Source organism: Trichoderma camerunense (assembly GCF_050948025.1).
Source record: "Trichoderma camerunense strain CBS 138272 chromosome Unknown V8C40scaffold_4, whole genome shotgun sequence".
Classification (NCBI taxonomy): domain Eukaryota; kingdom Fungi; phylum Ascomycota; class Sordariomycetes; order Hypocreales; family Hypocreaceae; genus Trichoderma; species Trichoderma camerunense.
The window spans coordinates 2,024,652-2,037,484 of NW_028145366.1; the positions used below are offsets into that span (position 1 = coordinate 2,024,652).

The 12,833-nt window shown below is 45.7% G+C and overlaps 3 protein-coding genes across 3 annotated transcripts; 1 reads left to right on the forward strand and 2 right to left on the reverse strand.

The window, feature by feature from the left end:
* The first annotated feature begins 300 nt into the window (after positions 1-300).
* V8C40DRAFT_238114 (general substrate transporter) lies at positions 301-2,877 on the forward strand. The gene is made up of 9 exons (XM_083214380.1): positions 301-848; positions 909-1,066; positions 1,130-1,234; positions 1,305-1,664; positions 1,721-1,909; positions 1,966-2,275; positions 2,338-2,439; positions 2,495-2,659; positions 2,720-2,877. Exons 1-9 carry the CDS (start codon positions 748-750, stop codon positions 2,808-2,810), a joined length of 1,581 nt encoding a protein of 526 aa, XP_083076584.1. The 5' UTR covers positions 301-747; the 3' UTR covers positions 2,811-2,877.
* Positions 2,878-6,080: 3,203 nt separating this feature from the next.
* On the reverse strand, positions 6,081-6,914 carry V8C40DRAFT_238117 (uncharacterized protein). Its single transcript, XM_083214381.1, has 2 exons — positions 6,453-6,914; positions 6,081-6,390 (listed from the first exon to the last, which is right to left on the reverse strand). Exons 1-2 carry the CDS (start codon positions 6,843-6,845, stop codon positions 6,172-6,174), a joined length of 612 nt encoding a protein of 203 aa, XP_083076585.1. The 5' UTR covers positions 6,846-6,914; the 3' UTR covers positions 6,081-6,171.
* A 3,297-nt stretch (positions 6,915-10,211) lies between these two features.
* On the reverse strand, positions 10,212-11,595 carry V8C40DRAFT_273581 (glycoside hydrolase; the record flags this gene model as incomplete). The annotated part of the gene is made up of 5 exons (XM_083220504.1): positions 10,212-10,461; positions 10,517-10,601; positions 10,655-10,784; positions 10,845-11,267; positions 11,341-11,595. The coding sequence occupies 5 exons, from the start codon at positions 11,593-11,595 to the stop codon at positions 10,212-10,214; spliced, it is 1,143 nt and encodes a 380-aa protein (XP_083076586.1).
* Positions 11,596-12,833: the final 1,238 nt, after the last annotated feature.

The window sequence follows — 12,833 nt, forward strand, 5'->3', positions numbered from 1 at the left end:
ATACCATATGATATATCGGATTACATCTGACGCCAATAGTTACAATCACGGCGTCTATTTGCGACCGCAAGCCCTCTGTTTCTTCAAGCCAAGACTCAAGCTCATTGTCGCGTCGACTTCAAAGGGACAGCCGATCGGCTCGGATATCGGATACGTCGCTTACTGTCCAACCCACCAAACAGCCCGTCGTCTCATTGGCCTCACATTTGCCACATCCCTCGCCATAGCGCAGCGCCACCAACAATAAACCGTCGGCGAACCACGTTTATTCCCGTTCTAAGACAAACAAGGCTTGAAATGGTTCAATTTTTGCCGACAAACCTGGCAGTCATTTGTGACCCGAGCTGGATATTCTCCCCTGTATTCTCGTTCCTTCGAAGAAGAATCTGAATCTGAATTGTCGCCTCCGCATATTTCCCCGCACGGCGCTACTCAGTGAAAAGCTGGGGTATCGTGTAAATGGTTCGACAGCAGTAACCCGGATTCTTTGCTAATTGGCGAAGACCCCACCATCTTCTCGCCAGATCCGATGGCAGCCAGACGAAGGCGATGAGCGACAGACCGTAAGACTCTCATTCATATATCTTACGAAGTTGTCCGTTTGTCTTTCGAGTTCGTTGGTTGCTAAATGGCCTCGGATTCCATTCCCCCCGCGAACCAACTTTATAATACCTGATACAGGCGTACACTCTGTCCCGCGTTGCGAGGTCCTTAAAATAGTGACGAGGTGATAAGGCCTTCAACATCATGGGTGGATTCCGTGCCGTTGAAGATCGGCCAACGCCGAAAGAGGTGTACAATTGGCGACTGTATACCGAAGCCGCAATCATAGCGACAGGTTCTCTTCTGTAAGTGTCTTCTGCCTTACGAAAAGCGCATGCGACCAGTTCTAATGAGATGGTAAACAGCTTTGGCTATGACGGTGCATTCGTTGGGACGACAATCGCTCGCGCCAGTTTCAAGAAAGACTTTAATGTTCAGCCGGCCGATGCCAACAGCATCTCCAGTAATATCACGTCTGCGTTCCAGGCGGGAGCCTTTTTCGGTGCCATTTTTTGCTTCTTTAGTAGGCTCAGGAATACTCAAAGTAAAACATGTCGCCCTTCGAGTGCTGATTATTGGTGAATAGTTACGGAAAAGGTAGGCCGAAAGTGGGCATTGTTCATCTCCAACGTCGTATTCCTCATTGGCGCGGTCATCATGACTGCAGCCACGCATTCACTGGGCAATATTTGTACGTCCATGGCATCTTACTCAGATTCGATGGTGTTATAAACCTTTTATGGCTAACTATAGTTGTGAAGATGCTGGTCGAGTTCTTACGGGCCTTGCCTGTGGCGGAATCACCGCGACTGTTCCAAGTTATATCGCCGAGCTTTCGGTTCCATCCATCCGTGGTATACTCACCGGCCTCTTCGAAATCGCATACCAAATCGGATCGGTAATTGGCTTTTGGATCAACTACGGAATCAATCAGAACATGGATGTAAACTCAACAGCCTCCTGGCGTATTCCTATGGCCATTCAAATCGTTCCATGCGGTATGCTGCTGATTGGAGGCGTATTTCTTCATGAGAGTCCCCTTTGGCTCTTTCGAAAGGACAGAGCAGAAGATGGAACAAAGGCACTGGAAGGAATTCGCCATCTTCCTCGAGATCATGAATGTGAGATAAACCTGAGCCCACTTTGAAGGAAACTAGCTAACCAAGATATGCTACAGACTTAAAAGAAGATGTACAAATGATTCGAGGCCGTCTGATGGAAGAAAACAATATTGCAAGCCGATATGGGGCTGGATCATGGGCACTCTTCCGTGGAGCGCTCTACGAATTATCACGGAAAGGAATGCGAAACCGCATCATTCTGGTCTTCTGCTCTTTTGCGCTACAAAATATGTCTGGAGCCGCAGGTAAGTCAATTCAAATTGATAGAGATGTCGTCAACTTACAAAGTGTTGCATAACAGCCATCAACTATTATTCACCAACTCTTTTCGCTTCGCTTGGGATCCAAGATGTCTCTCTATACACTGGCATCTACGGTCTTGTCAAGGCAATCGCTTCAATTCTATTCTACGTCTTTTTGATCGATATATGGGGTCGCCGACACCCGACCATCCTCTCCTCTATTGCTTGCTCAATCTGCCTTTGGATCATTGGAGCATACGTCAAAATCGGACACCCAGCCGACATCATCAAAGCCGGACATGAGCTTTCACCATCCACAGCGGCTGGTGGCAAAGCTGCAACTGGCATGATCATGATATACTCAGTTTTGTATGGCAACATGAGCACCCACCCACCTTTAAAGTATCCGACTGCTAACTCACTTTTGATAGCTGGTCTTTTGGTCTGAACGGTATACCTTGGATTGTTGCCGCCGAAATCTTCCCAGGCGCCCTGCGTAACTTTTCCGGAACATGGGCAGCACTCTGCCAATGGTGAGAACTGGTTCGACCATTGCAAAACTTGATCAAGACTAATATCTGTATACAGGCTCACCCAATTCGTTATTACCAAGGCGCTACCCTACATTTTCACCTCGCTGGGCTATGGTACCTGGTTCTTCTTCGCGTCCTGGATGTTACTCGCAACCATTTGGGCCTTTTTCTTTCTGCCAGAAACAAAGGGCAAGACTTTGGATGAGATCGACATTATCTTGTAAGTACAGCCAACGACAACGTGTTTTATCTTCATAATGTGCTAACCATTGTGTCTTAGCGGGTATACGGAAGATAGAAGGGAGTTCTTCCCAGGCCAATCAAATGGTGATGTCATCAAGGAAGATGCAGAGGTATTCACAAAGGATTAGCCCATCCATAATTGATGGGCTCTTTCATTACTCTTAGTCTATTGCATTAATATTTAATGACCAAGAATGTCATGTCTTGTCGTATCTAAAAAATGCATATAAACATTATACGCATGGTTCGGCAGTACCGTCTCACCTGCCCGCCAATGTAGAAGATACTCCCATGCATACCCATACGACCAGAGTATCCTCACTGCTCGTAATATTATGCGAAATGTTAGTCCACTATAAGCCGCAATGACCAAAATAGCCAACGCTGGTGGCCTTGAACTCGACCAGTTTGATCCTTGCGAAGCCAGTGGACTCAATCCACATTTGAACGCGTCTTTCAATTACTGATTACTGGATACCCAGCATGGAAAATCGGTGTCGGCTATTTCGGATTACAAAGTTGTCTCCGCTTACGACTTTCAGGGCAACATTATGCGAATGTTTACAGACATGAACCATGGTTGTAATTGTTCATGCATACTTCTGCCGAGGGGTGCAAAAGGAGCGAAGGGTGCTACGGGTGTGCAAGGTGTACTTCGTATAGTAATCTTGCGACAAAAGAAAAAGAAGCTTGTTTTACGAATTACCATTAATCAATGTCTTTCAGGGGAAAGTAATGCTTGCTAGCTCCCATAGGGTGGCCTTCTCGGTGGAATTGTGATGGAATACTCAACTCTCGTACTCGTACTATCAGGCTACTGAAAGGGCGTAAAAGATACTGAAAGCGGCCACTATATATCCTGCTGCCTTGGACTGTGGCTACCCTAGCACATAAGCTAGCGGAATAAATGGAAGAATTGCTCTAGTTCTTTCCATTGACCGTCGAATTGCACAGGGTTCTTTTGTCCACTTATACGCTCGGTGAAAAGCTTCTTCTTTCGTATTTGATCTCGATCTCGAGGCGGCCAATTTGGCAGTTCGGAAAAAACTACTGAGAAAAGTAATGTATGGTCATCTATTCATAAGCGCAGCATTTCTTTGGATTGACATTATGTAATGTCGCATGATTGTACATGAGAGGTTTGGGGGACGATCATCAACAAATGAAGAAGGTCTTCTTCGAAGTGGGCATAAGCAAGCGCTTAGCCGGAGACATGAAACCCAGGTTACATGGGATGGATAGCGGCGTCTTTTCTCTCAGCTTTCCTGTAGTAGTCTAAATTTCTTGTCTTTATTGAGTCTGATGGCTAATTGCCATTTTAACTCCTGTTCGTATTTCGTAAAGTGGTAGTTATAGGTATCCAGTGATGTTGAGACTACTCGCATGCTATATGGTAATGTTGTTACCCATGAAGCACAACCGCTGAATGATGGCGCTTTTCAGAGATAAATGTCCTGTACCTCGAACAGAGACGATGGTGGTGTATACCGAGCAAAAACGCAGCGATCAACTGTCAGCCGATCGAGGTGACAGACTCGCATGACAATATCTCAGCCGGTACGGTCCGCGTTTAGCGGAGTGAGACAACTGAGCCGGATCGACACAGATCAATGTTACAATACTAATGCACCAAATCGTGTTTGTCTGAAACAACTGGACGTTAGTGATGATCTGACCGCTGATCATGCACTGAAATCGTGTCTAACATGTCGATCAATGGCAGCGCGACACAGCGTTGGTGAGATGTTTATTCTGTTAGTCTGTTAAGGGTTTCACGCACCCTTGCGCAGAAATAAAATGTTTATATGGTGTATGATATGGTAGTATTCTTAACGCTGCGCGACTTCTAAAGCAACTGTAAGTGCAAAAGATGGTGACAGCACTCACAATGATGCACGATTATTGACTATGACGCTTCCCCCCCCTGCAGCACATTTACCTCTTCAATTGACAAAACTTGATTGGGTGTGATACAGCCTTCTGTTTTAAGCTTACTTGACAATGGAGTTTCACGTAGTTGTGTACTGTTGGAGAATGGCTGTAAACAGACAAAGTCTCTGAAGATCCTACAATGCAACGAAGGATGATCAGTGGAGCAGGGCATAGGGCGAATAGCCGCTATAATGAAAATCCGGGTCATCGTCCCGACGACCTTCAAAGGATCAAAAAACTTTGGGTAGACTATTATGGCATTGAAGCTTCATTTACAATAATTCCATATTGAATCAGGATCAGGCACTTCGTAAATATTCCTTAGAAACCAACAATTCTCACTTTAGGTTAATAAACCACTCACAACATTGAGTTGCTTCATCCGGACAACTGGGACCTCCGGCTTGCGGGGTGAACAAACTTGAACCTCAAATCGGGGTTGGTTCAGTCTTGGCTGCGCCCGAGGCAAAACAAATGGCCCAAGATTGATTGTAAACTCCATCGGAGACTCCCCGTTTAGAATCATACAAGGGAACGCATGAACGCCTGCAGCTCAGTTGAGGTTCTCGTCGGTGCCAAAAGAAAAGATCCCTGATGCCGCTCGGCCCTTTTCAGAGGTACGTTTCTCGACACTAACGACTCCACCGTCAGCTTACCTATCATCGAATAGGAAGCTCCAAATGATGGGAATTCTTTGTTGCTTCTAAAGATATGTGCTGCTGTCTGCTGAGATGATTGGCCAAGATGTGCAATGTGACTGACTGCGTCAGTTAGCCGCGGTTCCAACTAATCGAACACGTCCGCGCTACAATTTCGCTCAAACCTACTAAACAAATTTTGATAGGAAGAAAAAGGAAAACCCCTGATTTTAACGTGGATTTTACCTTTTTAGCGCCACACGACTCAAGTAAACTTGCAATTTTGATTTGATCACCAGAATAGGCAGCTGCTTATAGGCAAAACCCGAGAACGGCCTCCAAAGTTCATCATGATTCCGGCATCATTTGTATTCACCGGGACTTCGCAGTTTAAGAAAACTGCTCCGGAAGAGGAAGAGATACGCGAGGTATTCTTGGCAGTAAGAAAATATTTCCGTACGGAGGATATTGCCGTCCGAATTGATCCCCATGGTGCATGCCAAGGATAGATGAACCGGCATGATAGCCTGTTGGTCTAGTCCGTTGAATCTCTTTTCTTAGATCAGGCAGGGGGCGTCCATCGTTGGCGTACACTTCATGTTTAATCGTATACCTCACCATCCCCGGTCGGATCGCCGAACATCTTTCCGCTAGTACTTCACAGCAGGAAGATGATGGATGTGCACATGCGAAAGAAACATCACGAACAACGACTGGACAAGATAAGTTGGCTGAAAGATAATATATATACGTTGATCCTAGATATAGACATGGCCTCTAGGAAAAGGCCTTAAACAGTGCCACAAGGGGCAATTATAGACATGTGAACCCAAGAGTAGAAGCAAGCGACGCCACGGAGATTTCCATCATTCCAGGCCATCGCGCTTCATATTCCATTCCTCCTTTCCTTTTTGTTGACTTAGAAGACATCACCGAGCATACGGCCGGCGACGTCGGCGACGTAGCAAGGAACGCCAAAGCCGCCAGCAGCAGTGCTGAGATCGTTGGGGTTGACGCTGCCGGAGTTGTACTCACGGAGGGCAGGGTAGATGGAAGACTCAGCCCACTGATTGCCCCAGTTCTCCAAGTTGCCCTTGAAATGCTGGGTACCGCCGTTGATCATGGCAGAGGTATCAGACTATAAACAGTGTTAGAGGCAAAATGGCAAATTAGAACTGAGAGTATATAGTGTCTACATACCTGGGGAAGACCGTTTCGGCCCTGGAATGAGGGGCAGCCCTCGCACTGCATAAGACCGCAGTCGTTGTTACCAGTGCACTGGACACCGACGTAACCGTGGGACTCCTGGAGGATGATGGCGAGGATGACACGTTCGTCAACACCGATGGTGGCGGCGGCGTTGCTGATGGCGACGTTGATACGGCCAACATCGTCCCAGGTGGAACCGGCGTTGACCATGTCCTGCTGGTAGCGGCCGAAGACGGTAGTCCAGGGCAGCCAGTTGTTCATGGAAGGGAAGTTCTGCCAGCCACCGTTGTATTTGCAGCCAGCACGAGACTCGAGCTCGATGGGGGAAGCGAAGACGGCAGGCAGAGCAGCCAGGGCGGCGACCATCATAGTCTTGAAAGCCATTGTAGCGGTTGAGATGGTTAGAGGATGAAAGACTGTTGTTTTGTCCTTGTTGAGCTGAGTTGTCTGGGTTGACTGGTGAAGAGGATATTGTCGATCACGAAGGGAACTGGTCCCTTTATAGCTTTTCCCTCTCGTGAAGTTTGCAGCGTGTGCTCAAAAAGGAAGCTCAAAGAGTCAAACTATGAAGACTGTTTAGGCGCAACACACCCACAAAGCTCATGTAAGGCGCGTGTTCCTCCTAGCGGTTCCATGCTCGAGTACATGATGAGAAAAGAGTTATGACGTGAGTCGGCAAACCGGCATCATCATAAGCTTGGACAAATTCCAAGGCTGATTGCCGGGTGTGTCGATAGGAGCATTGCTCATGCTACTATGCGAATAACATGTCCTTACGGAGGAGCCGCGGGGACAAAGGCGGTCCTCAGCCGCGCGTCTGGGATTCCTCATTGGAGAGTTTATGGCATAGTAAGACAAGCATGCCCAGATGGTTATCGTACCCTTGAAACAAATTGGGCTATGGTGGGCAGAACATGCCCGCAACATCATGAGACTCCATTGTCCTGCAGGACCAATAGCTGAATCCGCTTCACGAGCTTGTGCCTGTAGTTTCCGTATTAAGAAACGGTCTAGGTCCCTGGTGGAGATGGAAAACGTGCCCAACTAACCACTTATAGGCATATTTAATATCCCTGTTTCATATTGAGGCTTAGAGGCGCTTAAAGTTCTAAGCCAGAGGTAAGCTTCGTGGATAAACTACTCTGAGTGCTATTTTGAAGTACTGTCATCCAGCGACTCGGGCGATACTATTCCTAGCCTATGCTCCGAACACATTTGGACGAATTATTTTGCGTTTTGAGAAAGGATTACTACGTGTCAGTTTTAGGTTACCGACGTCCATTTATATAAGCACCTTTAAAGAACTTACACATGAAATGCATTCTAACGAATGGCGGCGGAGTAGATACGGCAAGGAATATGTATTCGGGGAGGGGGTTACATTCCGGCTGCCATTTTCTACAGGGGAATGACAGTCTTGGCTGTTGAGGATACCTTTCGGTAAGGGCAATATTCCGCGATGACCAAACCCGGTCGCCTGTGAATAGACCCAGCAATGTCCAGGAGAGGTAGGAGGAAACGAATGAATCATCAATAGTAATTACTCGGTGGTTTTTGGTCTACCATGGCGTTCTATCGTCCGACGAGCCGTGCAGCCGCGGAAAATCGCTAGAACCTTTAGCTTAAGACAAATATACTCTTACTAGCATGACACTAACAACTTTGGCAGAAGACAGTCACAATGTGACTCGCTGGGAGATGCATCACGCGTGGGCGAGAGACGCCCGTACTATCATGCAGAGTTATGATGACGACACCCTCATTCTATCGGACTCATTCGGAAATATTTACATCTCAGCCTCGTCTCCTAGGGTCAAGTCCTGTCGAGGGGTGCTCGAGGGGTGCTCGATATTCTTAGAGCTTACATGCATTATATTGCCCTTGATCCACCTTCCGGGTTTGGTAGCGCCAATATCATGACCACAGCCGGGCTAACTGCATGCAGTTGACTTGCCAATCTTGGTCATCTACAAAAGTCAAAGAAAGAAGATGAAGGGAAAATGGCACGTAAATCCATGCCAAAATCCCGATTATACAATGCTAGTAACTTCCGTATTCTCTTTCAACTATTGGAAATGGAAATAGCGGATACTCTTTAGCCAGAAAATCCCTCGCTGGGGTCATTATATGCATGTTGCCTGATGGAATCATGATATGAGGGTTCCCCGATGACACTTGCAGCTGGAGTTCCTGGATATGCTGCAGAGTGGAATATATGCGAACAAATGATGGGTAGCAGTTTCTGGAACTAATGAAATATTATTGCGCTTTTATCAGATTATCACCAGTTGCAACTCACCATAGTAGGGTGACGAATGGTCCTTTTCCTCTGCGTATCATGATATAAGCACGTTGAAGTTGTTGCTGGTAAGTACTGCGGCCCATATTTTAATGTTCTTGGTTTCTCTTCCACATGGATTCCATTTTAGGAAACTGTTTCCCGGGTATCTTAACTCAGTTGCAACACTGCATAAACTCTATAGCCTTTTATCAGTCCACAACTAAGAGCATTAATATGTAGTTCCCCCTCCTCTTAAAAGCTCTAAAATCTTACTCGACCCATCCACCTTGATGGCAGAAAACTATCTGAAGGTTGCAGACTCATCATTCTCATATTACATACTGCCGGTAACTCATATAAAGGTGATTGCGCGCGTCGCTGCTGTATGACAAACTCATCACATATCTCCGCTCAAATACCAATTGGTGAGATTGTTACACGCCTGAATTGGTAATTAATGTAACAAAACCGATCCGTTTTCAGTTCCTTATCATGCTGTGTCAGCATGTCCAAAGGACTACAGATATTATCACCGAACTTTTGTCTTAACTCTCATCTTCTGGCAAACATTATGAGTTTTGAAGTTGTCACACAATCTTGCCCAGGATGAATTCCTCACTTCATTTATGCCAGAAGCTTCAAAAACCGTATCATTATTGTCATAAACAGAAACAAATAAAATTGTCTAATTACTTCTCATCCTCTAACTATTGACGTGTGAGGTGTGAGGCATCTTCAGTCATGTGCTCTAAAGGCCCGCGGTTTAAGTATACCTATAGCAAGACTACATTCCCAGATTATCTGAAAACGTTTACGATCTTTTAGGAACCTTAATCAGCATTTCTACCATCACAGGCATTAAGGTCTATTCAAATAAGTAATGGGAATAATATTCGGATTAACTGAGCAATAGTTAAACCTCACTCAATTGATGTCAGCAACTGGCGCCAACCGTCTTCTCAAACATTGAGGAGTAAGCCACAATCAGATTTCACTTAATCACTTAATCTAGACGTAATATGTTGAGTAATAAAATGATTAACCCTTGTACGGTGAATTGCCTCCCAATTCTCACGGGTCAATACATTCAGTACAGATACAATATGATAAACCAAAATAAATACAGTTTATTCAGGACATCTTATGAGTCAATGGCACATTGCTGATATACGCTTCGGACTTATGATAACAGTGACACATTCCATAAGTATGTGGTGTGGCAATACCGAATGTATTTAATGGTTCGGTTAGAACTATATTGGCTTTTGCCCTCTTCACAAATACAGTACATTGGAGGCTGCAGAGGTAAGTAAGTCGCCAGACAAATACATAGACATCGCAAAAGAATGGTTAAAAGGCAATATCAAAGAATATATAATAATCATATTCACTACATCATCAAAGGATAGATGTTGATATCAACCATATAGCTGTGGATGATTCTGGTAAAGCTCTGTGACAAGCCACACTTAACAGGTAGCAACACTTGGTACGTTCTGGCAGCTGCCATACTTCTTTCCTCCAGTGACGACGACGTTGCTCCAGGTCCAGCTAGAACAAGCTCCACTTCCACAAACGATGGCGATGTTGTTAGCACTTGATAAGACGCCACCACTTCCAGAGATGTTCTGAAGCACGAGGTTGGTGATGGGGATACCGCTCGTGGGGCTTCCGTGCAGGTCACCGCCATCGTAGTTTTGCTCAATCAGAATACCGTATCTGTGAGTCACAGTTAGTAATGAGCTGGACTTATTCATTTTGGACTGCGACATACCCCGTGATGGACGACAGAGTAATACCTGTGTAGGTCACTCCCTTGATTGTCCCGGTATCACCAGCCGATGCCTTGATACGAATGCCTGTAAAGTGCTTAGTCAATTATCTAAAAACTAGATTTCTCTAAGCGACTTACCATTGGCTGACTTGGTAACCTGGGAGTTGCTAAAGGTAACTGTTTGAACGGTGTTGTCATCTCGGCCGCCGACGCTACCGATTGACAATCCATGACCGCCAGAGCAAAGACCTCCAGTGAATGTGATGTTCTATGCAATTTAGCCAGAAGTTCCCTTGCGTTTCCTAATCTTCTAGAGAAAGTGGCTTACCGTGCCAGAGTTGACGGCAACGCAGTCATCTTGGTTATAAACTTTGGCTCCACTAATGACAACATTCGAGCTGGAGCCAATGTCAAATCCATCGGTATTGTGTCCGCCACCACTGTCACCAGCACTGTTGTCAATTGTCATTCCAGTGATGGTAAGTCCATTGACACCATTCACGCTGACAGCTTGGACAGGTGTGTTCCTGATGTTCAGGTTGGTGATGGATGAAGAGGTTAGATCATGAGCAGCAAAGAACTTTGGCTTCGTCTTGCCACCGTTGCTGCCTTCACCATCCCACCAACGGGAGCCCTGGGGGTCCAAAACTGAACCACTGGCGCCCTGGATGGTGATATCATTGCCCTCGATTTGGAGCAGAGGGCCAGACCACTCCTTGTAACCCCAAGTAGTGGTTCCCTGAAAAATGACCTATAGTTTTAAAAGTCGTCTAATTAGTATCATTGTGTTACGCGTCTGATTTTGTCATTTTAGTATTACTCACAGTAGTGCCATCATTCAAGTCACTAAGATCGAGAGTCACACCCGAAGGGACAGCAACATTTGACAGCACGATGGTAGCGCACGACTTCTGCGACTTGCTTGCTGAAGATGCTCCATTGGCCCCAGAGAAGGTGCAAGTAGTAGCTCGATCTTCAAGCTTGGGTGCCTGTGTAACAGTAGGAGGAGGTGGAAGAGCATGGGATTGAACACAGACCGATGCTGCGAACGCTCCGAGGAGAAGGGATAGTTTGGTCATGTTGTATACACTTTTTGATGTAAGCTTTTTAAATCTTGATGAGTCGATGACTTCTCAGTTTCTTGGTACTTGACAATGGGGATCAGGCAGAGTTATATAGACGTCAACCCCTGTACTATAGACTACATGTTATGATCTCAGGCTGTTGGAGACAACAGGCTGTAGTCTCTAGTTCAGGATCGAGACTTCATATTTGCCGCCGTTTTGAAGTTGAGTTTCATGAGCGCAACCCAACTTTATGAAGACTATGCAATATTGGGGCCTCTGCAGGATAGAATACGACATTATAGAGGCATTGTCAAGCAATAATAGGGGGGAAAAAGAGGCTTGCAAGTGTTTTGTCGTTCAAAAACCCTTTTGATCGCCACTATACCCCACATCTTTCCACCAACCAGTTTGGTGCCCGTTGCATCCAATCGAGTTTATAGTAGGTAAACCCCGGATTCTTTATATAAGATCTTCTTTGAAGTTACAGCCGTAAATTAAAGCCCAAAAGCGCACCAATCCGATGCCTGGGTATTTTCCCGGGCCGTTAAACTAGGTCGGCGCTTCGGTATTTTAATACGCCGTCGTCTCGGTTTACTTATCCGACTTGCATGAATTGAGCCGTACGTGCCAATCATATACCCTGATTCGGTTATACAATTTCTTTGGGAGTAGCTCAATTACAAAAGAGTGTTACATATTCTCCACGTATATTCGTGAAACTTGTCGTGAGAATTGCGGTTTACATTCATTGTCTTTATGACGATCCAACCTAGGCTCTGCTATATGCGTCAATTAAGAGGCAAAGGAGAAAAAATATGAAGGTACGAAAGAAACAGCTTTTGCCTCTCAGCTTTCTCTACTCACTATTGGAAATAGAATCGGCGTATGCATATTCTACAAGCGAATGCCGCATGCACAGTGGTCGAGGTATGCCCCGCGTTCGCCTCACTTGTCGGTTGCTTTCGGTGTTCTTATGCCTTGCATGTAACCTCAACCCATGTAAACAAACTACGTATCGGGCCGGCAGTGATATATAGATTATATAACACATCATTTAAACAAGCAGAGCTGGGAAAAACCTGACCGACTTGCAGCTTCTTGTTTGTCAAAGCGGCTGATTCAAGCGTCTATTGGACGTAGAGCAGTGGATAAATTCGAAAATCCTTGACAAAGAACTCTATAGCGAATTTTACTCCGTACTTAACACGATATACCTTTACGTATGCCTTTATGCTGGCGGGTGAGTTACA

Bases quoted from the DNA above. Each gene is read 5' to 3' on its own strand.
- V8C40DRAFT_238114 (XM_083214380.1), top strand. From the start codon at position 748: ATGGGTGGATTCCGTGCCGTTGAAGATCGGCCAACGCCGAAAGAGGTG. The intron at 849-908 runs GTAAGTGTCTTC...GATGGTAAACAG, and splicing joins ATAGCGACAGGTTCTCTTCT to CTTTGGCTATGACGGTGCAT. The intron at 2,660-2,719 runs GTAAGTACAGCC...ATTGTGTCTTAG, and splicing joins GATGAGATCGACATTATCTT to CGGGTATACGGAAGATAGAA.
- V8C40DRAFT_238117 (XM_083214381.1), bottom strand. From the start codon at position 6,845: ATGGCTTTCAAGACTATGATGGTCGCCGCCCTGGCTGCTCTGCCTGCC. The intron at 6,391-6,452 runs GTATGTAGACAC...CACTGTTTATAG, and splicing joins GCCGAAACGGTCTTCCCCAG to TCTGATACCTCTGCCATGAT.